This window comes from Dipodomys spectabilis, unplaced genomic scaffold (genome assembly GCF_019054845.1).
Source record: "Dipodomys spectabilis isolate Male_0828 unplaced genomic scaffold, ASM1905484v1 ptg000069l, whole genome shotgun sequence".
Lineage (NCBI taxonomy): Eukaryota > Metazoa > Chordata > Mammalia > Rodentia > Heteromyidae > Dipodomys > Dipodomys spectabilis.
In genome coordinates, this window is record NW_024870746.1 from 9,210,789 (window position 1) to 9,230,368 (window position 19,580).

At 43.9% G+C, this 19,580-nt stretch overlaps 1 protein-coding gene across 6 annotated transcripts in view; it reads left to right on the plus strand.

Annotated features, from left to right (window-relative positions):
• Positions 1 to 4,358: 4,358 nt before the first annotated feature.
• The window catches only part of Pogz (pogo transposable element derived with ZNF domain), a 57,665-nt gene continuing 42,443 nt past the window's right edge, over positions 4,359 to 19,580 (plus strand). For 3 of the 6 annotated variants that reach the window (XM_042681709.1, XM_042681712.1, XM_042681714.1), the window contains exons 1-2: positions 4,359 to 4,496; positions 18,644 to 18,765. In XM_042681709.1, the coding sequence (XP_042537643.1) occupies positions 18,645 to 18,765 (121 nt within the window). In that variant the 5' untranslated portion in view covers positions 4,359 to 4,496; position 18,644. Of the gene's footprint in view, positions 4,497 to 9,082; positions 9,102 to 18,643; positions 18,766 to 19,580 lie in introns of those variants that run through there. The other 3 variants (XM_042681711.1, XM_042681713.1, XM_042681710.1) reach the window with 2 other exon arrangements.

The following is a 19,580-nucleotide window of genomic DNA, read 5'->3' on the forward strand; positions in this document are numbered from 1 at the left end:
GCTGGCTCTCTACCACTTGAGACACAACCAACCTTCCTTCCTTCCTTCCTTCCTTCCTTCCTTCATTCCTTTCTTTCTTTCTTTCTTTCTTTCTTTCTTTCTTTCTTTCTTTCTTTCTTTCTTTCTTTCTTTCTTTCTTTCTTTCTTTCTTTTGGCTGGTTAATTGAAGATAAGAGACTCTTGGATTTGACTGTCTGGGCTGGTTTCAAAAATCAATACCAAAATTTCAGCTTCCTAAGTAGCTAGGATTACAGGCATGTGCAACTACTATTCAGCCTTCCTTGGAAAAGTGAGTAAGTGTGTGTGTGTGTGTGTGTGTGTGTGTGTGTGTCTGTCTGTCTGTCTGTCTATCTGTGTCTGTGTCTGTGTGATCTTTGTTTCCTAGGCTTTTGAACTAGAGTAGGCCTATACCTGTGGTAAAGCGAAGGTATTAACCTTTGAGGCTAGGTACAAAAACCCATAAATGTATTCCTGGTTCTCTTGGGGCACTCAATCTTAGAATTCAGCCACTAAGATCAGCTGAATACTGGGACATTTATAAATGTTCAGACCAACAACCCATGTGTTGTCCAATCCAACAGTGAATATCAACTTCCAGACATATAAGGAAGATTTTGATATGGTTTCAGCACCAGCCATTGTATGTGAGATAAGTAAGAACTATTTAGGTTAGCCTAATCACCTCCCAGAATCTTGAGAGATAATAAATTATTCAGACAAGTAGGGTGGCACACTCCTATTATCCTATCACTTGGGAGGCTGAGGCAAAAGGATTCCAAGTTAGTTCCAAGTTAATTAACTTAGTTAACTAAACTTTGTTTTACTTTCTCTAATTTTTTGCCCAAATATTGCCCTAATGATGAGACCCTGAACTACAGTTGTAACACTGTTCTAACCTATTCCATAGTATTTATTACAGCATCACATTATATTGTTCTAAGTTAGTTCTAGGTGTATAGTGAGACACTCTCCAAAAACCAGAAAAATGACAGAAATCGAGGGGGGTGCTGGATATGGTTACATTCCTGCAATCCTAGCCACTGGACAGACAGACAGTTAGGGAGATCACAATCTGAGATCCTTTCTGAAAAACTAAATGCAAAAGGAATGGGGGCATGGTTCAAGCAGTAGAGCATGAAGCCCTCATTTGACTCCCTAATATCATAAAAAAATGTTAATTTATGCCACTAAGTTTGGGGACCGTTATTTAATAGTAAATAATAAACTAGGCACCAGTGGCTCACTCTTGTAATCTTAGACACTCAGGAGGCTGAGACCTGGAGGATGAAGGCTCAAAGCCAGACCAGTCAAAAGGCTTGAGAGACTTCATCTCAACTAATCAGAAAAACCTTGGACTGGAGGTATAGCTCAAGGGGTAGAGCAACAGCCATGATCAAGATAGCCAAGGAAGAGAGTACAAGGCCAAAAGTTCAAGCTCCAGAACTTTGCAAAACAAACATACAAAAACAAAAAAAGGCTGGGAATGTGGCTTAGGGGTAAAGTGCTTGCTTAGCATGCATAAAGCCCTGGGTTCAATTCCTCAGTGCCACATAAACAGAAAAAGCTGGGAATGGCGTTATGTATGGCTCAAGAGGTAGAGTGCTAGCCTTGAGCAAAAGAAGCTCAGGAACAGTGCCCAGGCCCTGAGTTCAAGCTCCAGGACTGTCAAAACAAAACAAAAAACTGACAACAACAATAAAAAACAAACAAACAAGAAAAAGAATACTAAGTCATGGAACACTTGACATGCATGTTTGATTCCTCTTGCCATCGAGAGGAATTGCTTCTAGAGGAATTGCTCAATTACTGTAGTCCCAGCACCTAGAAAAGTGCCTGCCATGTGACAAATTCTCATTGATATTTGTTGATCACCTAATGGCTGCATGGTGCATTTTCAATTTGCTAATGTTTTTTATTTAATGGGATATGGCATAGTCTACTGAGCTAGACTTCACTAGCTGAGAGCATAAATTGGCACATAGAGCATGGGAAAATATATTGGACTATTTCAGAAGTAAATAATATAAGATATGTAATACATATATGTAAATTATAAACCAGGTGCCAGTGGTTCATGTTTGTAACCCTAGCTACTCAAGAGGCTGAGATCTGGCTAGGAATGTGGCTTAGTGGTAGAGTGCTTGCCTAGCATGCATAAAACCCTGGGTTCAATTCCTCAGTACCACATAAACAGAAAAAGCTGGAAGTGGCACTGTGGCTCAAGGGGTAGAGTGCTAGCCTTGAGCAAAAGCAGCTAGGGACAGTGCCCAGGCCCTGAGTTCAAGCCCCAGGACTGGCAACAACAACAACAACAAAAGGAGGCTGAGATCTAAGGACCACAGGACAAGGCCAACCTGGGCAGGAAAAGAACATGAGTTTTGTTGATTCCCTTCCCTCTCCCTCTCGGTCCTGAAGCTTGAACTCAGGGATTGGGCATTGTCCTTGAGCCTCTCTGTGCTCAAGGCTAGTACTCTAAGTGCTCTACCACTTAAGCCACAGCGCTTTTTCTGTTTATGTGATACTGAGGAATTGAACCCAGGGCTTCATGCACACTAGGCAAGCACTCTACTGCTAAGCCACATCCTTGTCTGAGAGTCTTTTTTTGTTATTGTTGTTGGTCATGGAGCCTGAACTGTCCCACAGCTCTTCAGCTCAAAGCTAGTGCTCTACCACCTGAGCCACAGCTCCACCTCTGGCCTTTTCTGCTTATGTGTTGCTGAGGAATCGGAACCCTGGGCCTCATGCATGCAAAGCAAGCACTCTACCACTGAGCCACCTTCCCAGCCAGTGTCTGAGAGTTTTGTATCTCCAAATAACCAAGAAAAGCTGGAAGTAGAGTTGGGGATGAAGTGGTACCTTGCAGCTTTGAGTGAAATAACTGGACAGTGCCCAGACTCTGATATCAAGCCCCTGCACTGACGCACACACATCATAGTTACTGCTAGACAGCAAAAAGTAGAATTAGAGATTCTGTAGAAGTCATCTATTGGTGATTCATTTCATAATCTCACTGTAGGCTTTCCCAGATTTGCTCAGGAAAAGCTTCAGAAATATTGTCAGCAAGATTATTCTCCCAATCTAACTCATGAAGATCCTGAGGATGACTAATTGGATAAGCATTTTGGGGGATGAAATTGGATGAAAATGGGTATTGTATGTGTTTGCATGCACACACATACATGTGTTAATAATTTGGAAAGCTTATTTTCATAACAGTTAGAGTGATGAATGTATACAAAGGAATAAATATGGCTTCGGATCTCATTTTTCCATCAAGTATCTTAATTTCAAATTTCATTTGGGAGAAAAGATCACGACCAACATTCTTAAATATCTAAGGAAAGTGTTAACATTTTATCATCTTAGGAGGCAAAAAATGGACAAAACTTCTTTAGCTACTTGAAGAAGAGGTTAGTTTATGATTGGGGGAAAAATAAACTGATGAATGGTCTTGAATGAAATGATCAATTTATTTGGACCAATTCATCTAGGCCGTAACAGGTGCAAATGACACAAGGATGTGGAGTCTGTGGTATCTTGGGTTGAGGAATCTTTGACACAATGGTTGCAAAGCAGCTCCCTATGACAAGATTTGTCTCGGTAGACAATAGTGGGCAACTTCCTTCCGGAATCCTGAAGGGCTTGAGGGTAAAAAAAAAATGGTCTTTAAAAGTTCATCACTTAATCCAGGCCACTGCCACAAGGCCACTGGATGAGACAAGAGTGTCTGGGGGAAGAAAATAAGTGCTATTTTGTTCTTTGTTGCAGTGATAATTGTTGGTGCCACTGGGCCTCACCATTTTGCATATGGCATGGAGTCTCTCTCCATTGGGTAGAAGCCTTGACTGGAAGGTGGGAAGACTCCCCAAATTCCCCAGCAAAGTTTCATGAAGCTAATTGTAAAATATCTTTCCTTTGGAAGTTCCCATGTTTCTCACCATCATCCACATATTTGCTCCTAAAGCTAATTTTATTTTCTTATTTAAAAAAAAAAAAAAATGTTTTTATTTATTTATTTATTTGCAAGCCCAGACAAACTTGGCTAAAAAAGAAGCCCAGGCAAGGGGTTAGGATGAGCCCATGACGTGCCACATTCTCCAGCCAATGGAAAGGCTAGGAGAGGGGGAGGGCGGAAGTGACGAGTCGTATCCCTCCGCGGGGCGAGAGGGTCGGTGGGGGGAGTCGGCGTCTCTCTCCCCCGCGCCATCTCCCGTACACGGAGCCGCATTCCGAGGCCCCCCCACCCCCCTCCCTCGGGGCCCCCCCGCCCCCCTCGGGAAAAAAAATCCACTCCAAATCACTCGAACCCGAGGGAGGCTTCCTTTCACCCTCGGGGAGAAGAGCTTTCAACGGTTCCCTCTTCTCCGTCTCCCCCCTTCTCAAGCCCCCGTCCCCTCCCCTTCTCCAGCCCCCTCCTCCCGGCGCCGGGTGCAAGGTCCCTTTAAGGCGACGGCGCCTTCCTCGGGTCAGACTACCGGCGGCGACGACCACGGGAGGTGAGTGAGCGAGCGAGCCTTGGCGCTCCCCACCCCCTGCTCCCGGGGGTTCCGTTATCTTTTCGCCCGGCGAGGTTTTCCGAAGCGAGACAATGGGGGGGGGGGATGGGGCGGGCGCGCGCGCGGGAGTGGGGGTGGGGGCGCGCGCCCGCCCGTCCGCCCTCCGCTGCTGGCGGCGGCGGGCCGCGGCGGCCGTGGGGCGCGGCGCGCGAGCGTGTGCGTGTGAACGCTGTGCGGGCCGCGGGAGCCGCTCGATGGGGCCGGCGGGCGGAGGCCCCTGGCCTGCCGGCGGACCGGCCACCCCCCGCCCCCCGGCGCCCGCCGCCGCCGCCGCCGCGGCGCCCGCGCACGCGCGCGCGTCCTCGCGCCCCACGGTCCCGCACACCGCCCGACGTCCACACGCACGCCCGGGTGCGAGGCGTCTCGGAGGAGTGGGCGGCGCGGGCGTCGGCGGCCCCGCTGGGGAAGGGGCGGGGGCGCGGGCGGCCCCGGCGAGACGCGGCGGCGGCGGCGGCGGCGGCGGCGGGGCGGGGGGGGGGGGGGGGCGAGGCCCGCGCCGGGCGCGGGCGGGGCGGAGTGCGGGCCCCGGCGGCGGCGGCGGCCGCCCCGCGTGGGAGTTCCCGCCGCCCCGCCCGCGGAGGTGTGGGCGCCGGGTTTGAGCGGGAGTCGGGGAAGGAGCGATCCCTCGCCGTCCCTTGTGTTATGTAAGCCCGGCTCCGTCTTCCCGGGCTTCCCGAGCCCCGGCGCGCGCCGGCGGCTTCGCGGCGTCTCCTCCCTTTGGCCCCCCAAATTTATGCAGGGCCGGCGCCGTGATTTATAAAATGAGATCGTTTTTCTCCCCCACCCCCCTCTTCTTCTGGTGATTATGTCCTGCCGCTGTGGGCGCCATGTTTATCCAAAGGACTATTTTCCAGTTAAGATTCCTAAAGAACCTACTGCACTGGAATAATGTCAGCGGAACCACCTGCTTTCTCCTCTTGGCGCGTGTGGTCCTGGTCCCCCCCCCAGCGCCTTCGCGGGCTGTGAAGTTCCCGCAAACTGTTCGTAACTCACCGCACGTTTCTCAACTCCACTTGCCTTAGACACCTTAAAGGGAGAATTGAAGGTCTGGTTAAGTCATCCGATCCAACGATCAGGTACCATTGGTCATTACTGAAGGAAATCAGAACGGTTAGAAGAGGTAGCCCCGCTCCCCCCCCCCCCCCCCCAGTACAAAACTCCACACAAATAGTTTTGTTTTCAAAGGAATTTTCCCAACTGGATGACAGGGAAACGGGGAAGGCTTCTGCCTGGTGAACAATAATGAATGTAGAGACCCCGATTCTGGTTTGGGAGTTTGGGCTGAGAACTACTTATTTACCATAAACTCTCAGAGGGCATCAGAAGTTCCTTGGATTGTGAAAGCTGCACTTTGAAGAAGGGACAGCGTCATTTCAACGTTTTTTAATAGTCCTTCAGCTAACTGATAAAACAACCAGTTTTATTGGCCTTACATAAAGATACTCAAAGTAATGCTAAGACACGGGTGGGCAGGCAGTCTGTGCTCCCGATCCCCTTGCTTTATGTGGGTGGTGTTTCTCAAACTGAAGGAATTAGCAGAGTGGTATCTTAACGGTGAACAGGATATTGAAATTGCCTCCTATCTTTTTTCTTTTTCCTTTCCTTTTTCCTTTTTTCTTGAACCAGTACTGGAGCTTGAACTCAGGGCCTGGGCCCTGTCTCTGAGTTTTTTCCCCGCAAGGATAGTCAGCACAGCTCCACTCTAGCCTGTGTGTGTGTAAGTGGAGATAACAGTCTCATGGACTTTACTGTCGGTTCTAGGTTCAAACGGTGATCCTCACATCTCAGCCTCCGGAGTAGCCCGGATTACAGGTGTGAGCAACTGGCATCCTGCTTTTTCCTGTCCTGTCTTAAACCAGTAGTGTAATCGCTAGGACAGCAGTTTGAAAACATGTGTTCAGCTGTTGGGGATCCCCCAACTTCGCTTTCAGGAGAGCCTTGAGGTCATAACTGTTCAAAAAATAACTAAAGCACTCTTTTTTCTTACACCTTCACTGATTGTCCAAAAGTAATGCTACAGGAGTGAAAAACTGCTGGCGGTTCGTTCCTACAAAACAAGGCAGTGGCACTAGACTCTGCTGTGCTTATTTATGTTCTTAATGAAGTTGTAAAAACTATTGATAACTCTGTAGTGTGTGTGTGAGAGAGATTTGGGGGATTGAACTCAGGGTGCTTGCCAGGCAGGCAACTCTACCACTTGAGCTAACCCTAGAACCCCTTTATTCCAGCTAGGACCGCTATTATCTTGCCAGGTCTTTGGTGGTCCTACTTGTGCTTCCAGGAGGGCTGAAAATAACAGGTGCACACCACCCACTCAGCTGCTGGTTGAGATGCAGTCTCCCAAACTTCCCTTTTTTCCTTGCTAGTCTTGAACCACCATCCCAGTGGTCCATTTTCAAAGTCGTTTAGACTTTTGAGAATCTGTCTCCTAAACTAGACAAAAAGGATTTAGAAATATGTACAAGAGTATTACTTTACCTTATATTTTGGGGGCATTGGTAATTTTTCAGTGTTATTTACGTTAACATGTAACATTTATTTTGAAATGTAAATATTTAAAATATGTTTTAATGTCTAATATGTTAAATTTGGAAAGCTACATGCTACATGAATTTAAAAAATTCTTTTCAGTCATCAGTAAGTTCTGAGAAGTTCAAGAAACCAGAATATTGAAAAACCAACGAATCTGCCCTATATAAGCTCCTTAGATCAGCCAGGTCTGCCTTACTTAAGAACCTTCTAAGCCGAGTGCCAGTGGCTCATGCCTGTAATCCTAGCTACTCAGGAGGCTGAGATCTGAGGATCGTGCCTCAAAGCCAGCCAAGAAGGAAACTGGGAGACTCTCATCTCCAATAAACCACTAGAAAACCAGAAGTAGTGCTGTGGTTCAAGTGGTAGAGTGCTAGCCTTGAGCTGAAGAGCTGAGGGACAGCATACAGGTCAAGTCCCGCAACCGACCAAAAAAAAAAACTTTCTAGAAAATTTATATTTGGTTAATTGAAGAATGATGTTGGAAAGAGTTGAGTGAAAACAAGTTTGGTTTTAATCCCAGCAATAATCTGCCTTAGTGAATTTACATGGATTCTCTAAATCTCTGTTTTAACCTCATCTGTAAAAAGTAGTAATTGAATATATAATTGTTGGGAGAATTTATTGAGACAATGAATGTAAAGTGTATAACAATGCCTAACATGTCACAATGTGAACATGTCTGGATAATATTTCAGTCTTTCCCAGTTCAGGTTTTTAGCTTTTGTTGAAAGGGGAATTACTGATTTGGGTTAATGTGTCATATCAATAGACTAACTTTGAGCCATTGGTATTCTAGCTTGTGTTAATAAGCCATATCTATAAAACTAATTTTGGGCTGGGCATGTGGCTTAGTGATAGAGTGATTACCTAATATGCATGAAGCCCTGGGTTTGATTCCTCAGTACCACATACATAGAAAAAGCTGGAATTGGCTATGTGGCTTAGGAGCTAGCCTTGAGCAAAAAGAGCACAGGGACAGTGCCCAAGGTCCTGAGTTCAATCCCCAGGACTGGCCAAAAGAAAACTAAAAAAAAAAAAACCAAAACACTAATTTTATATATAGTTAATGGGGGCGGAGGGAGGCACAGAGACAAACAGAGCCAGTTAAATTAAACTACAGGGATAGAAATGGGAACTGTTGGACTGGGAATGTGGCTTAGTGGTAGAGTGCTTGCCTACCATCCCTGGGTTTGATTTTTCAGTACTACATAATAAAAAAAGCCAGAAGTGGTGCTGTGGCTCAACTGGTAGAGTGCTAGCCTTGAGCAAAAGAAGTTCAGGGACAGTGCCCAGGCCCTGAATTCAAACCCCAAGATTGGCCAAAAAAAAAAGGGGGGGGGGTAACTGTCAGAGAAGAAGGCTTTCCATGGAAGATGAAAAAGGGACTCCTAATACTTTTAAAACAAGAGGACTTCTTTTTACTTTCTTTAGTGAAGAACACATAACATTGAATACTTCTTGATACTACCATGAGTTGAATATATTTTTAGTTTGTTAACATTAAGAGTTTTTGAAAACTTAATATATATAAGGGATTATACTATAAGGTTCCATACTATACAGTTAGGTACTATGAAGGACAAAATGGGCTACATTCTGGTTGCTTATGGAAACATAAGTACTAGGTTTTTGGTTTTGTTTTTATGTTTTGAGGATTATCATTATTTAATTTTAAACCCTGGAGTTAGAATGGTATTCTTAAGATTTTGCATAGGTCTGTAGTTTTGGTTACTTAAGTTGCTTGAGCCTACACGTTCAAGGCCAGCCTGGCATCGTAACAAGAACCTGATTCAGAAATTTAAAAAGATTAATTTTTTTTCCCCTGTTCCAAATGTTCTTTTCATTTTGATTTATGGACAGATTTGTACTAGCAGAGAATTAAAAATGATAGGCTCAATTCTTCATTCCTGGAATTTTTATTACAGCACGTGAAACTAATTGAAGTACTACAGGGATGGAGGTGTGGGTCTAGCAAACATAAGGCCCTGAGTTCAAATCTCTGGTATCAAATAAGTAAATAAGGTAATTCAAAGCTTCAAAGAAGTAAGTATGTATGAAGAATCATGGTATTTTCCTAATTTTTTAAGATGAAGATGGATAAATATTTGTTGCCATATAAATACCTCAGTAATAGGCAGGTATAGCTGCAGGTATTTGCTGCTTTTAAATAGTAATTTGTAACGGATCTGTTAATAACCTATGTTTTCAATTGTGTAGACTTTTGCCAATTAGCTGGTTATAGTATAATTACATACTTGCCAGCACTTAAGATATAACCCCTTACGCTGGGCGCCGGTGGCTCACGCCTGTAATCCTAGCTACTCAGGAGGCTGAGATCTGAGGATCGAGGTTCAATGCCAGCCCTGGCAGGAAAGTCCGTGAGACTCTTATCTCCAGTAAACCACTAGAAAACTGGAAGTGGCGCTGTGGCTCAAGCGGTAGAGCACTCGCCTTGAGCTGCAGAGCGCAGGGACAGCGCCCAAGCCCAGAGTTCAAGCCCCACAACCAACAACAACAAAATAAATAAATAAAGATATAACCCCTTACTCCTAAAGAGTATTTCATCTTGTATTCCCACCTGGTGAATAGGATGGTAAATGCGAAAGACAGATGACTATGGATATTTTCCTTTGTGAGCCATAGTGTTAAGTAACGTCTTCTGAGTGCACAGAATGTTACCAGTATAATTACTACTGTAAAGTACAGAAAGCAACTAGATTACCAAGATGTCAATAATGGATTAATGGGAAAAGTTGGTGTTCATCTCACAATCTCTCCTTGGTTTCCTATAGAATCTTTCTTTACTATTATTATTGTTATTTTTTAATCTTTTAAGAACTATTTGGAGGCCAAGTATGGTGACATACTTGTAAATCACAACCACTAGGAGGTAAAGATAGCCTGGGCTAAGGACAAAGTTAGTGCAGAAACAAAATGCAAACAAAAGGACAGGAGCTTGGCTCAAGTGTTAGCCTTTTTCCTAGAATATTCTGGCTTCAATCTTCAGTACAAAAACAGAACATAGCTGGCCTCAAACCCTGTCTCAAAGCAAAGCCCTACCTTAAAAAATAAGGTACATGACTATTACTCGTAGAAATAGAAATATTTAACAGAAAATTTAGCCAACAAGGCTGTCAGCTGAATTAGTAACTGCCAAAAAGATAATGGCAAAATAGAACATGTAAGGTTGGGAACGTGGCTTAGTGGTAGAGTGCTTGCCTAGCATGCATGAAGCCCTGGATTTGATTCCTCAATACCACATATACACAAAAAGCCAGAAGTGGCGCTATGGCTCAAGTGGTAGAGTGCTATCCTTGAGCAAAAGAAGCTTAGGGACAGCACCCAGGACCTGAGTTCAAGCCCCTAGACTGGCAAAAAAAAAAAAAAAAAAAAAGCTAAGAAAATGTATTACTAAAAGCAATCTTCAGATTCAGTGAAATCCTCAAAATTCCAGTTTCATTCTTCCCAGAAACAGAAGAAAAAAATCCTGAAATTCTGCTCTCTCTGAGGAAAACAATTCAAGATACAATCATAGGTAATGTCTTTCTGAAGAGGATTCCAGTAGTTCAGGAAATAATAGCAAGAATTGACAAATAGGATTGTATTAAAAAGTTTTTGCATAGCCAGGCGCCTGTGGAACCTAGCTGCTCAGGAGACTGAGATGTGAGGATTGTGGTTTGAAGCTAGCCTGAGCAGGAAAGTCTATGAGACTTCTTAGTGGCTAGGATTAGAGTCATGAGCCACTAGCACCTTGCTGGACATTGACGGTTTTTAAGGGATCATTTTTGGTTATTTTATAGAACATTGCATTTATCTGCTTTTTAAAAAAATAGAATGTTTCCCCCTTTGGGTTTATCTCATTTCTTTGTAGTAGTACTCGGGTTTTTTCCCCCTCTGTTGTATTTCTTGTAAACCTTTAAGTTAAATTTAAATGCTTGGTTTGATTCAGATAGTAAACATTGTAAGTAATATTGTGAAGATTTGGAGGGGTGTCTTCTGTTTTTGTTTTTACAGAAGAAGCCACACCAAATAGCTCATGACTTAACATTTGGGTTATTGGATAATTACCAACTCACAGTTTTCTCTTTAAACTAAATATAAGCTATGGATAACTCTTGAAGGACCAAAGAGAATAAATGTCTTTCTGGAGCGGGTTGTTAGAAATATTAAACACAGTGTATTGTCATGTTCCTGCAAAATTTGAATCTTTGATAACTGGAAAGCTACAAGAAGGATGCTAAATTTTTACTTTCCCCTTTTAAAATTTGTAAGTATTTAGGTTAATAGTTCCCTTGGCTGCCCTTTGACTCTAAGCTGTATAGATGCTGGCATGAGAGGAATCAAGCACATTCTGGACAGTAGTAATCTAGGTCAGAATTGAGTAAGTGTTTAAAATACTTGGTCTCAATGTCTTTCTTTGGTCCTGAGTCGCGGGCAGGGGGTGGGACACCTTACCGGGGCTTAGACTCAGGACCTTGCACTCTCTTGTCTTTTTCCATTCAAGGCCAGTCCTCTACTACTTGAGCCATCTCCACATCTAGCTTTTCCTCTGGTTATTTGTAGATGACACTCAGACTTTTCTGCCTGGGTTGGCTTTGGACCACAGTCCTTAGATCTCAGCCTCATAAGTAGCTAGGATTACAGGCATGAACCACCAGTGCTTGGCCTTTTTTTTTTTTTTTTTGGGCTGGTCATGGGGCCTGAACTCTGGGCCTGGGCGCTGTCCCTCAGCTCTTTAGCTCAAGGCTAGTGCTCTACCACTTGAGCCACAGCGCCACTTCCGGCTTTTTTTTTCTTTTTGCTTATGTGGTGCTGAGGAATCGAACCCAGGGCCTCATGCGTGCAAGGCAAGCGCTCTACCACTGAGCCACCTTCCCAGCCCCTCCCTGAGCTCTTTTTGCTTAAGGCTAGTGCTTTACTATTTTGAGCCACAGTTCTACTTCCCTCTGTCTGTCTGTCTGTCTGTCTCTCTCTCTCTCTCTTCCTCTCTCTCTCTCTCTTCCTTTCTTGTACCAATCCTGAGGCTTGAACTCAGGACCTGAACACTGTCCCTGAGCTCTTTTTGCTCAAGGCTAGCACTTTTACCACTTGATCCACAGCTGACCTTTGAATTGGATTCTCGGGTCCTAGTCTCCTAAGTAGCTAGAATATAGACATGAGCTTGGTTTACACTCTCACTCCTCCCCTTCTCTCTTTCTCTCTTTCTCTTTTTCTTTCAACTTGGGGCCTAGGTGCTATCCCTGACCTCTTTTGCTCAAGGCTAGTAGTGCTCAGCTACTTAAGCCACACACAGCTTTACTTCTTTTGGTGTTTATTGGAGATAAGAATCTCATGGAGCCAGGCACTGGTGGCTTATGCCTATGATCCTAGCTACTCAGGAGGCTGAGATCTGAGGATCACAGTTCAAAGCCACCCTGGGCACGAAAGTCCTTGAGACTCTGATCTCCAATAAACCACTAGAAAACAGGAAGTGGTGCTGTGGCTCAAGTGGTAGAGTGCTTGCCTTGAGCTGAAGAGCGTAGAGACAGTGCCCAAGTCCAGAGTTCAAGCCCAATGACTGACAAAAGAAAAAAAAGAGTCTTGTGAACTTTCCTGCTGGGCTGGCTTTGAACTTTAATCCTCAGATCTCAGCCTCCTGAGTTATTAGGATTACAGATGTGAGCCACCAGAGCCTGACCCATTTACTCTTTTTTTTTTTGGCCAGTCCTGGGGCTTGAACTCAGAACCTGGGCACTGTCCCTGAGCTCCTTTTGCTCAAGGCTAGCACCCTACCATTTGAGCCACAGTATCACTTCTGGCTTTTTCTGTTTATGTGGTTCTGCGGAATCAAACCCAGGGCCTCATGTATGCTAGGCAAACACTGTACCACTAAGCCATATTTCTAGTCCTTCATTTACTCTTTTGTTGTTGTGGTGGTCTTGGGTGTGGTGGTTTGGAGATAAGTCTCAGAAACTTTCCTGCCCAGTCTGGCTTTGAACTGCAGTCCTCTGATCTCCGCCTCCTGAGTAGCTAAGATTACAAGTGTGAGCCACCGGCACCGGGCTCCTTTTACTCTTTTTAATACAATTTCTGTAGTTGTTTCTGGCAACTATTTTGTGTGTGTGTGTAAAAAATAAGAAAATAAGAGAATTTTAAGGAAATCCCTTAGATCTTCTCCTTTCCCTTTTTGGTTTTAGTTTGGAAAGACAGTCATAATTAAAATAGAAGATTAGTGATTAGTTAAAAATCAAGGTAAACACCCATTGGAGCTGTGGTTCCTAAACTGGGAGCTTGGTTTTAGCTAACTAGCTGGGGCATTAAAGGATATTTTAAAAATTCAAAGGAAACAGCACCATCTATTGGGCATTGCCTAAATTACTACTTGCCTTTTTATAGTCCTAACTACTTAAACAGAATGGTTATGTTGGTTTGGTTTGGTGGCTTGTGGATGTGGTGAAAAAATTATTACGAAGGTTTTGTTTGAGCATAATAACATTCTCATTCTAAGACAAACTGACCCTTAGTTAACTAATATTGGACAGCAGAGGGATGTTTTAGACTTGATTTACTTTTTTTTTATCTGTCTCTGGGCCTAGGAGCTGTCCCTGAGCTCTTCAGCTCAAGGTACTCTACCTTTTGAGCCACAGCGCCACTTCCAGTTTTCTGGTGGTTAATTCGAGATAAGAGTCGTGGACTTTCCTGCCTGGACTGGCTTTGAACTTCGATCCTCAGATCTCAGCCTCCTGAGTAGCTAGGAGATTATAGGCATGAGCCACCAATGCCCAATGTACTTTTTATTTTTTTTTATTTTTTGGTCGGTCGTGGGGCTTGAACTCTGGACCTGGACGCTGTCCCTCAGCTCTTCAGCTCAAGGCGAGCGCTCTACCACTGGAGCCACAGCACCACTTCCGGCTTTTTCTGTTTATGTGGTGCTGAGGAATCGAACCCAGGGCCTCATGCTTGCAAGGCATGCACTCTACCGCTGAGCTACCTTCCCAGCCCCTGTACTTTTTATTTGTTAATATAATTTTGTTGTTATTGAGGCATTGTTCAGAGGGGTTACCATTTCATAAGTCAAGTAACAAGTACACACATAATGTTACACCTTCCCTTTTTCTGTGTCTCCCTTCCATCCCTACCCACAAGTTGCATAGTTAATTTTCCATACAGTGTGTATTGAATACTATGACTGCTTTTTTTTTTTTTTTTAATTTTTTGGCAGAGCTGAGGACCAAACTCAGGACCTTGCACTTGCCAAGCATGTGCCCTTCCACTGAGATAAATCCCCAACCTCACAACTACATTTGTTCATCCTTCCTCCTCCATTTCTGCATTCTTATTTGACACCCCAAAAAGACAAAAAAAAGCAAAAAACACCCCCCCCCCCATGTTTTCATTTCCTGGAATTAATTTTGATAAATAGTAATTTATTTATTTATTTTTGGCAGCCCTGGTGCTTGAAATATATGCCTAGGCACTGTGTATAAGCTTCTTTCACTCAAGGTGAGCACTCTACCACTTGAGCCACAGTGCCACTTCCAGCTTTTTTGAGTAGTTTATTGGAGATAAGAGTCTCACGGACATTCCTGACCAGGCTGGCTTTGAATCACGATCCTTAGATCTCAGCCTCCTGAGTAGCTAGGATTACAGGCATGAGCTAGCAGCACTCTGCAATAAATAGTATTTAAATGTTCAGAGTGCTCACCTTGAACTGAAGAGCTGAGGGACAGCACCCAGGCCCAGAGTTCAGGCCCCATGACTGACAAAAAAAAAAAAAAAAGTTCAGAGGAGTTCTTTGAGTACTTCCCCTAAGAGTATCCTCCTTTAGTCTGTGTGTGACTGCCTAGAGTCCTGTATAAGTTATCATGGCCGGTTACATTTTAGATCTAGCCACCACATATAAGAGGAAACATGCACTGTTTGTCTCTCTGAGCTTGGCTTACCTCACTCAGCGTTAGTTCTAGAGCCATTCTTTTTCCTGAAAATGACATAATATTATTCTAATTAATGAGTAAAATTCCATTTGTATATATGTACCACATTGAATTGATCCACTCATTCATTGTAGGGCATCTGGGCTGTTTCCATAACTTGGCTATTGTGAATAGTGCAGCAGTGAATGTGCATGTGCATGTGTCTTTATGGTATCCTGACTTGCAGCGTTCTGGGTAGATGCCCAAGAATGGTATGGCTGGATCATAGGGAAGTTCTATGTTTAGTTTGTTGAGGAACCTCCAGAGTAGGCTTTAGTATTTTTTTTTAAAGACATATAACATAAGCAGTGTTTTTAAATTAAAGGTAGAGGGGCTGGGAAGGTGGCTCAGTGGCTCATGCTTGCCTTGCATGCATGAGGCCCTGGGTTCAATTCCTCAGCGACACATAAACAGTAAAAACCTGAAGTTGTGCTATGGCTCAAGTGGTAGAGCACTAGTTTTGAGCTGAAGAGCTGAGGGACAGCACCCAGGGCGAGTTCAAGCCCCACAATCGGGGGGGAAAGGGGGGAAGGTGGATTCTAAAGTCATGATGTAATAACGTCTAGAATTTCTTAGACTGGAAGTCCAAGGTCATAGTAGAACTGGGTCTAGAATATGGCAAGTGAATTATTTTAGGTATAAACTTTAAAGGAATAAAAAAAAAAAGGTCTCAATTACTAAGCAATATTCTGTGGCACATCTTATTTAATTTTTTGTTTTTGTTCTGGTCCTGGGATTTGAACTCAGGACCTGGGTACTGTCCCTGAGCTTTTGTGCTCAAAGCTAGCCACTGTTTGGTGATTGGAGATAAGAGTCTCACAGGACTTTCTTGACTCTGTGGCTTCAAACCACGATCTCTGGATCTTAACCTCCTGAGTAGCTAGTGTTCCAAGTGTGTGCCATTAGTACCTGGCTAATTTATTTAATTTAATTAATTTTTGGGTGTGCCAGTACTGAGGCTTGATGTAAGGCTGGGTGTTGTCCCTTAGCTTTTTCCATTCAAGGCTGGCACTTTACCCCTTGAGTCACAACTTCACATCCAACTTTTTGCTGGCTAATTGGAGATAAGAATCTCATAGACCACAATTAAAAAAAAAAGAAGAATCTCATAGACTTTCCTGTCCAGCTGGCTTTGAACCATGATCTGTAGATCTCAGCTTCCTGAGTAGTTTCACCACCCAACTTGTCAATTATTATTTTTTAATTTTTAAATTGGTTATTACAAAGGTCATAAACAGAGGGGTTACAGTTACAAAGTCAGGTAAAGAGTATGTGTCTTTTTGGACAATGTCAACCCTTCCCTCATATTTTTTTTGTCAGTTATAGAGCTTGAAATCAGGGCCTGTCCCCCCTGCTTTTTTGTGCTAAAGGCTAGTGCTCTACCACTTGAATCACAGTGCTACTTCCAGCTTTTTCTGAGTAGTTTATTAGAGATAAAAGTCTCACAGACTTTCCTGCCTGAGCTGGCTTTGAATGGTGATCCTCAGATGTTAGCCTCTTTCTTCTTTTTGTTTTGGTCATTCCTGGGGATTGAACTCTGGGCCTAGGCACTGGCCCTCAGCTCTTCAGCTCAAGGCTAGTGCCCTACCACTTGAGACACAGAGCCACTTTGGGCTTTTTTCTGCTTATGCGGTGCTGAGGAATCAAACCCAGGGCCTCATGCGTGCGAGGCAAGCAAGCACTCTACCACTGAGCCAACTTCCCAGCCCAGATGTTAGCCTCTTGAATAGTTAGGATTACAGGTCTGAGGCACCAGTGTCTGACTGATTATTTTTTTGACTGGACCCAGGGCCTTGCATATGGTAGGCAAACACTCTACCTCTGAGCTATATGCCTTGTCCTAACATGTCATTTTTAGAAGACAAGCATTAGACAGGTGCTGGTGTTTTATGCCTGTAATCCTAGCTACCCAGGAGGCTGAGATCTGAGGATCAAGGTTCAAAGCCAACCTGGACAGGAAAGTCCATGAGTCTATCTCCAATTAACTACTAGAAAAACGGAAGTGGCACTGTGGCTTAAAGTGGTAGAGCTCTAGCCTGGAGTGAAAAAAGCTCAGAAACAGTGCCCAGTCCCTGAATTGAAGCACCATGACACCCCTTCCCTCCCACACAAAGGCAAGTATTAGTGCAAAGTGGTTTATAATTAACAAAATAATGATTTGATTTGATTTTTATTTATTTTTTTGTCCAGTCGTGGGCCTGAACTCTGGGCCTGGACGCTGTCCCTCAGCTCTTCAGCTCAAGGCTAGTACTCTACCACTTGAGCCACAGCGCCACTTCCGGCTTTTTTCTTTTTGCTTATGTGGTGCTGAGGAATCGAACCCAGGGCCTCAAGCATGCAAGGCAAGTGCTGTACCACTGAACCACCTTCCCAGCCCCAAAATAATGATTTTTTTTTTTTGGGGGGGGGGGGTCCGGTCGTGGGGCCTGAACTGTGGGCCTGGGCGCTGTCCCTCAGCTCTTCAGCTCAAGGATAGCATTCTACCCTGAGCCACAGCGCTACTTCCGGCTTTTTTCTTTTTGAGTATGTGGTGCTGAGGAATCGAACCCAGGGCCTCTGGCATGCAAGGCAAGCGCTCTACCACTGAGCCACCTTCCCAGCCCCAAAATAATGATTTTAAAGACTGGATACAGTTCTACCCTTGAATGACTCAATCACGCCACTAACCCTTATTTTGTCCCTGGCTTTAACCTTAATTTTTTATAATCCTGCTTATTAATGAACTTTCCATAAGAAAGATTTTATTTTATTTATTTTTAATTGGTTGTGGGGCTTGAACTCAGGGCTTGGGTGCTGTCCCTGAGCTTTTTCGCTCAAGGATAGTGCTCTACCACTTTGTGTCACATCACGGTTTTCTGGTGGTTAATTGGAGATAAAAGAGTCTCACAAGCCGGGCGCCGGTGGCACATAGCTGAGTGCTGGTGGCTCAGGCCTGTAATCCTAGCTACTCAGGAGGCTGAGATCTGAGGGTCGCGGTTCAAAGCCAGCCCAGGCAGGAAAGTACGTGAGACTCTTACCTCCAATAAATCATTAGAAAACTGGAAGTGGTGCTGTGGCTCAAGCGGTAGAGCTTGAGCTGAAGAGAGCAGGGACAGCGCCCAGGCCCAGAGTTCAAGCCCCATGACTGAAAAAAAAAAAAGAGTCTCACAGACTTTCTTGCCTGGACTGGCTTTGAATCTCAGTCCTCAGATCTCAGCTACCTGAGTAGCAAGGACTACAGGCATGAGCCACCAGTGCCCAGCTGAGAGAGATTTTAATATTCAAGAATAGGAGTTGTGGGCTGGGAAGGTGGCTCAGTGGTAGAGCACTTGCCTTGCATGCTCGAGGCCTTGGGTTCGATTCTTCAGCACCACATAAGTAAAAAGAAAAAAGCCGGAAGTGGCGCTGTGGCTCAAGTGGTAGAGCGCTAGCCTTGAGCTGAAGAGCTGAGGGACAGCACCCAGGCCCAGAGTTCAGGCCCCACGACCAGACCCAAAAAAAAAGAATAGGAGTTGTAATTCTGATCTCTTGGAAATGAAGAAGGATTAAGGAAAATCGTAAAAAATAAAAGTTTCTTCAGTTCTTAGGTTGATACCTTATTAATCTTTTTTTTTTTTCTTGTAGCATGGCGGACACCGACTTGTTTATGGAATGTGAGGAGGAGGAGTTGGAGCCATGGCAGAAAATTAGTGATGTCATTGAGGACTCTGTGGTTGAAGATTATAATTCAGTGGATAAAACTGCAGGTAACAAAAGTTCTTGATATTAGATTGTTTTTTAAATTAATTTGAATGATGTTTTGGTTGAGAAATGTGAGGTGGAGAAGGACTTTAAGGATCCATGAGTTCCTCATGATGGCATTGATGCTATCTTCTTTTCCATGCTGTAATATGAGTATCTTGGTTTCCTTATCCATAAAGCTAGGGGGAAAAAACTATTCATTAAAAACATTGAGAGGTTACATTGACTGTTTATCAAACATCTAGCAATCCTCGTACTAAATGGTGCATGAACACAAATGTTAAGTGGTAGTGTTTGTCAGAAATGATTTACATACCCAGTCAAAATCAGGTTGCTTTGTTTGTTTTACTTGAACTTGGTTTTCTTTGTGATTGAGTAGAAATTGCTTTGTGTTTGCCTTTGTGGGCATGGACAATGTATAAGTTGGGGCTTATTAACTTCTCTTTTGTAAAGGTCATACTGCAAGGTCAAGTTGTAGATTGCCCTGAATTTAGAAAGTAGGTAGCAGTTCCTTTTTTTTTTTCTATCATCCTAAATTGTTGCTCTTTATTTTTCATCATCTTTGCCATGAGACCTGAAGAAGGCATTGATTTAGGGTGAAAGGATGGTGTAGAGTCTTTACAGGTGGCTTTATTTGAATACCAGTAGTGGCAGTAGTAAACCTTTGAAACCCAGAGATTGGCTAGTGTTAGGTAGGCAGAGTATTCAGATCTTGGTTGAGTAGAGTCAGTGAGCTAATTTAATTTAAAAAAAAAAAAAAGTGAGACAAGGAAGATGTATTGTGTCTAAATGGTGGACAGAAGGACTACTAGGCGGAGAG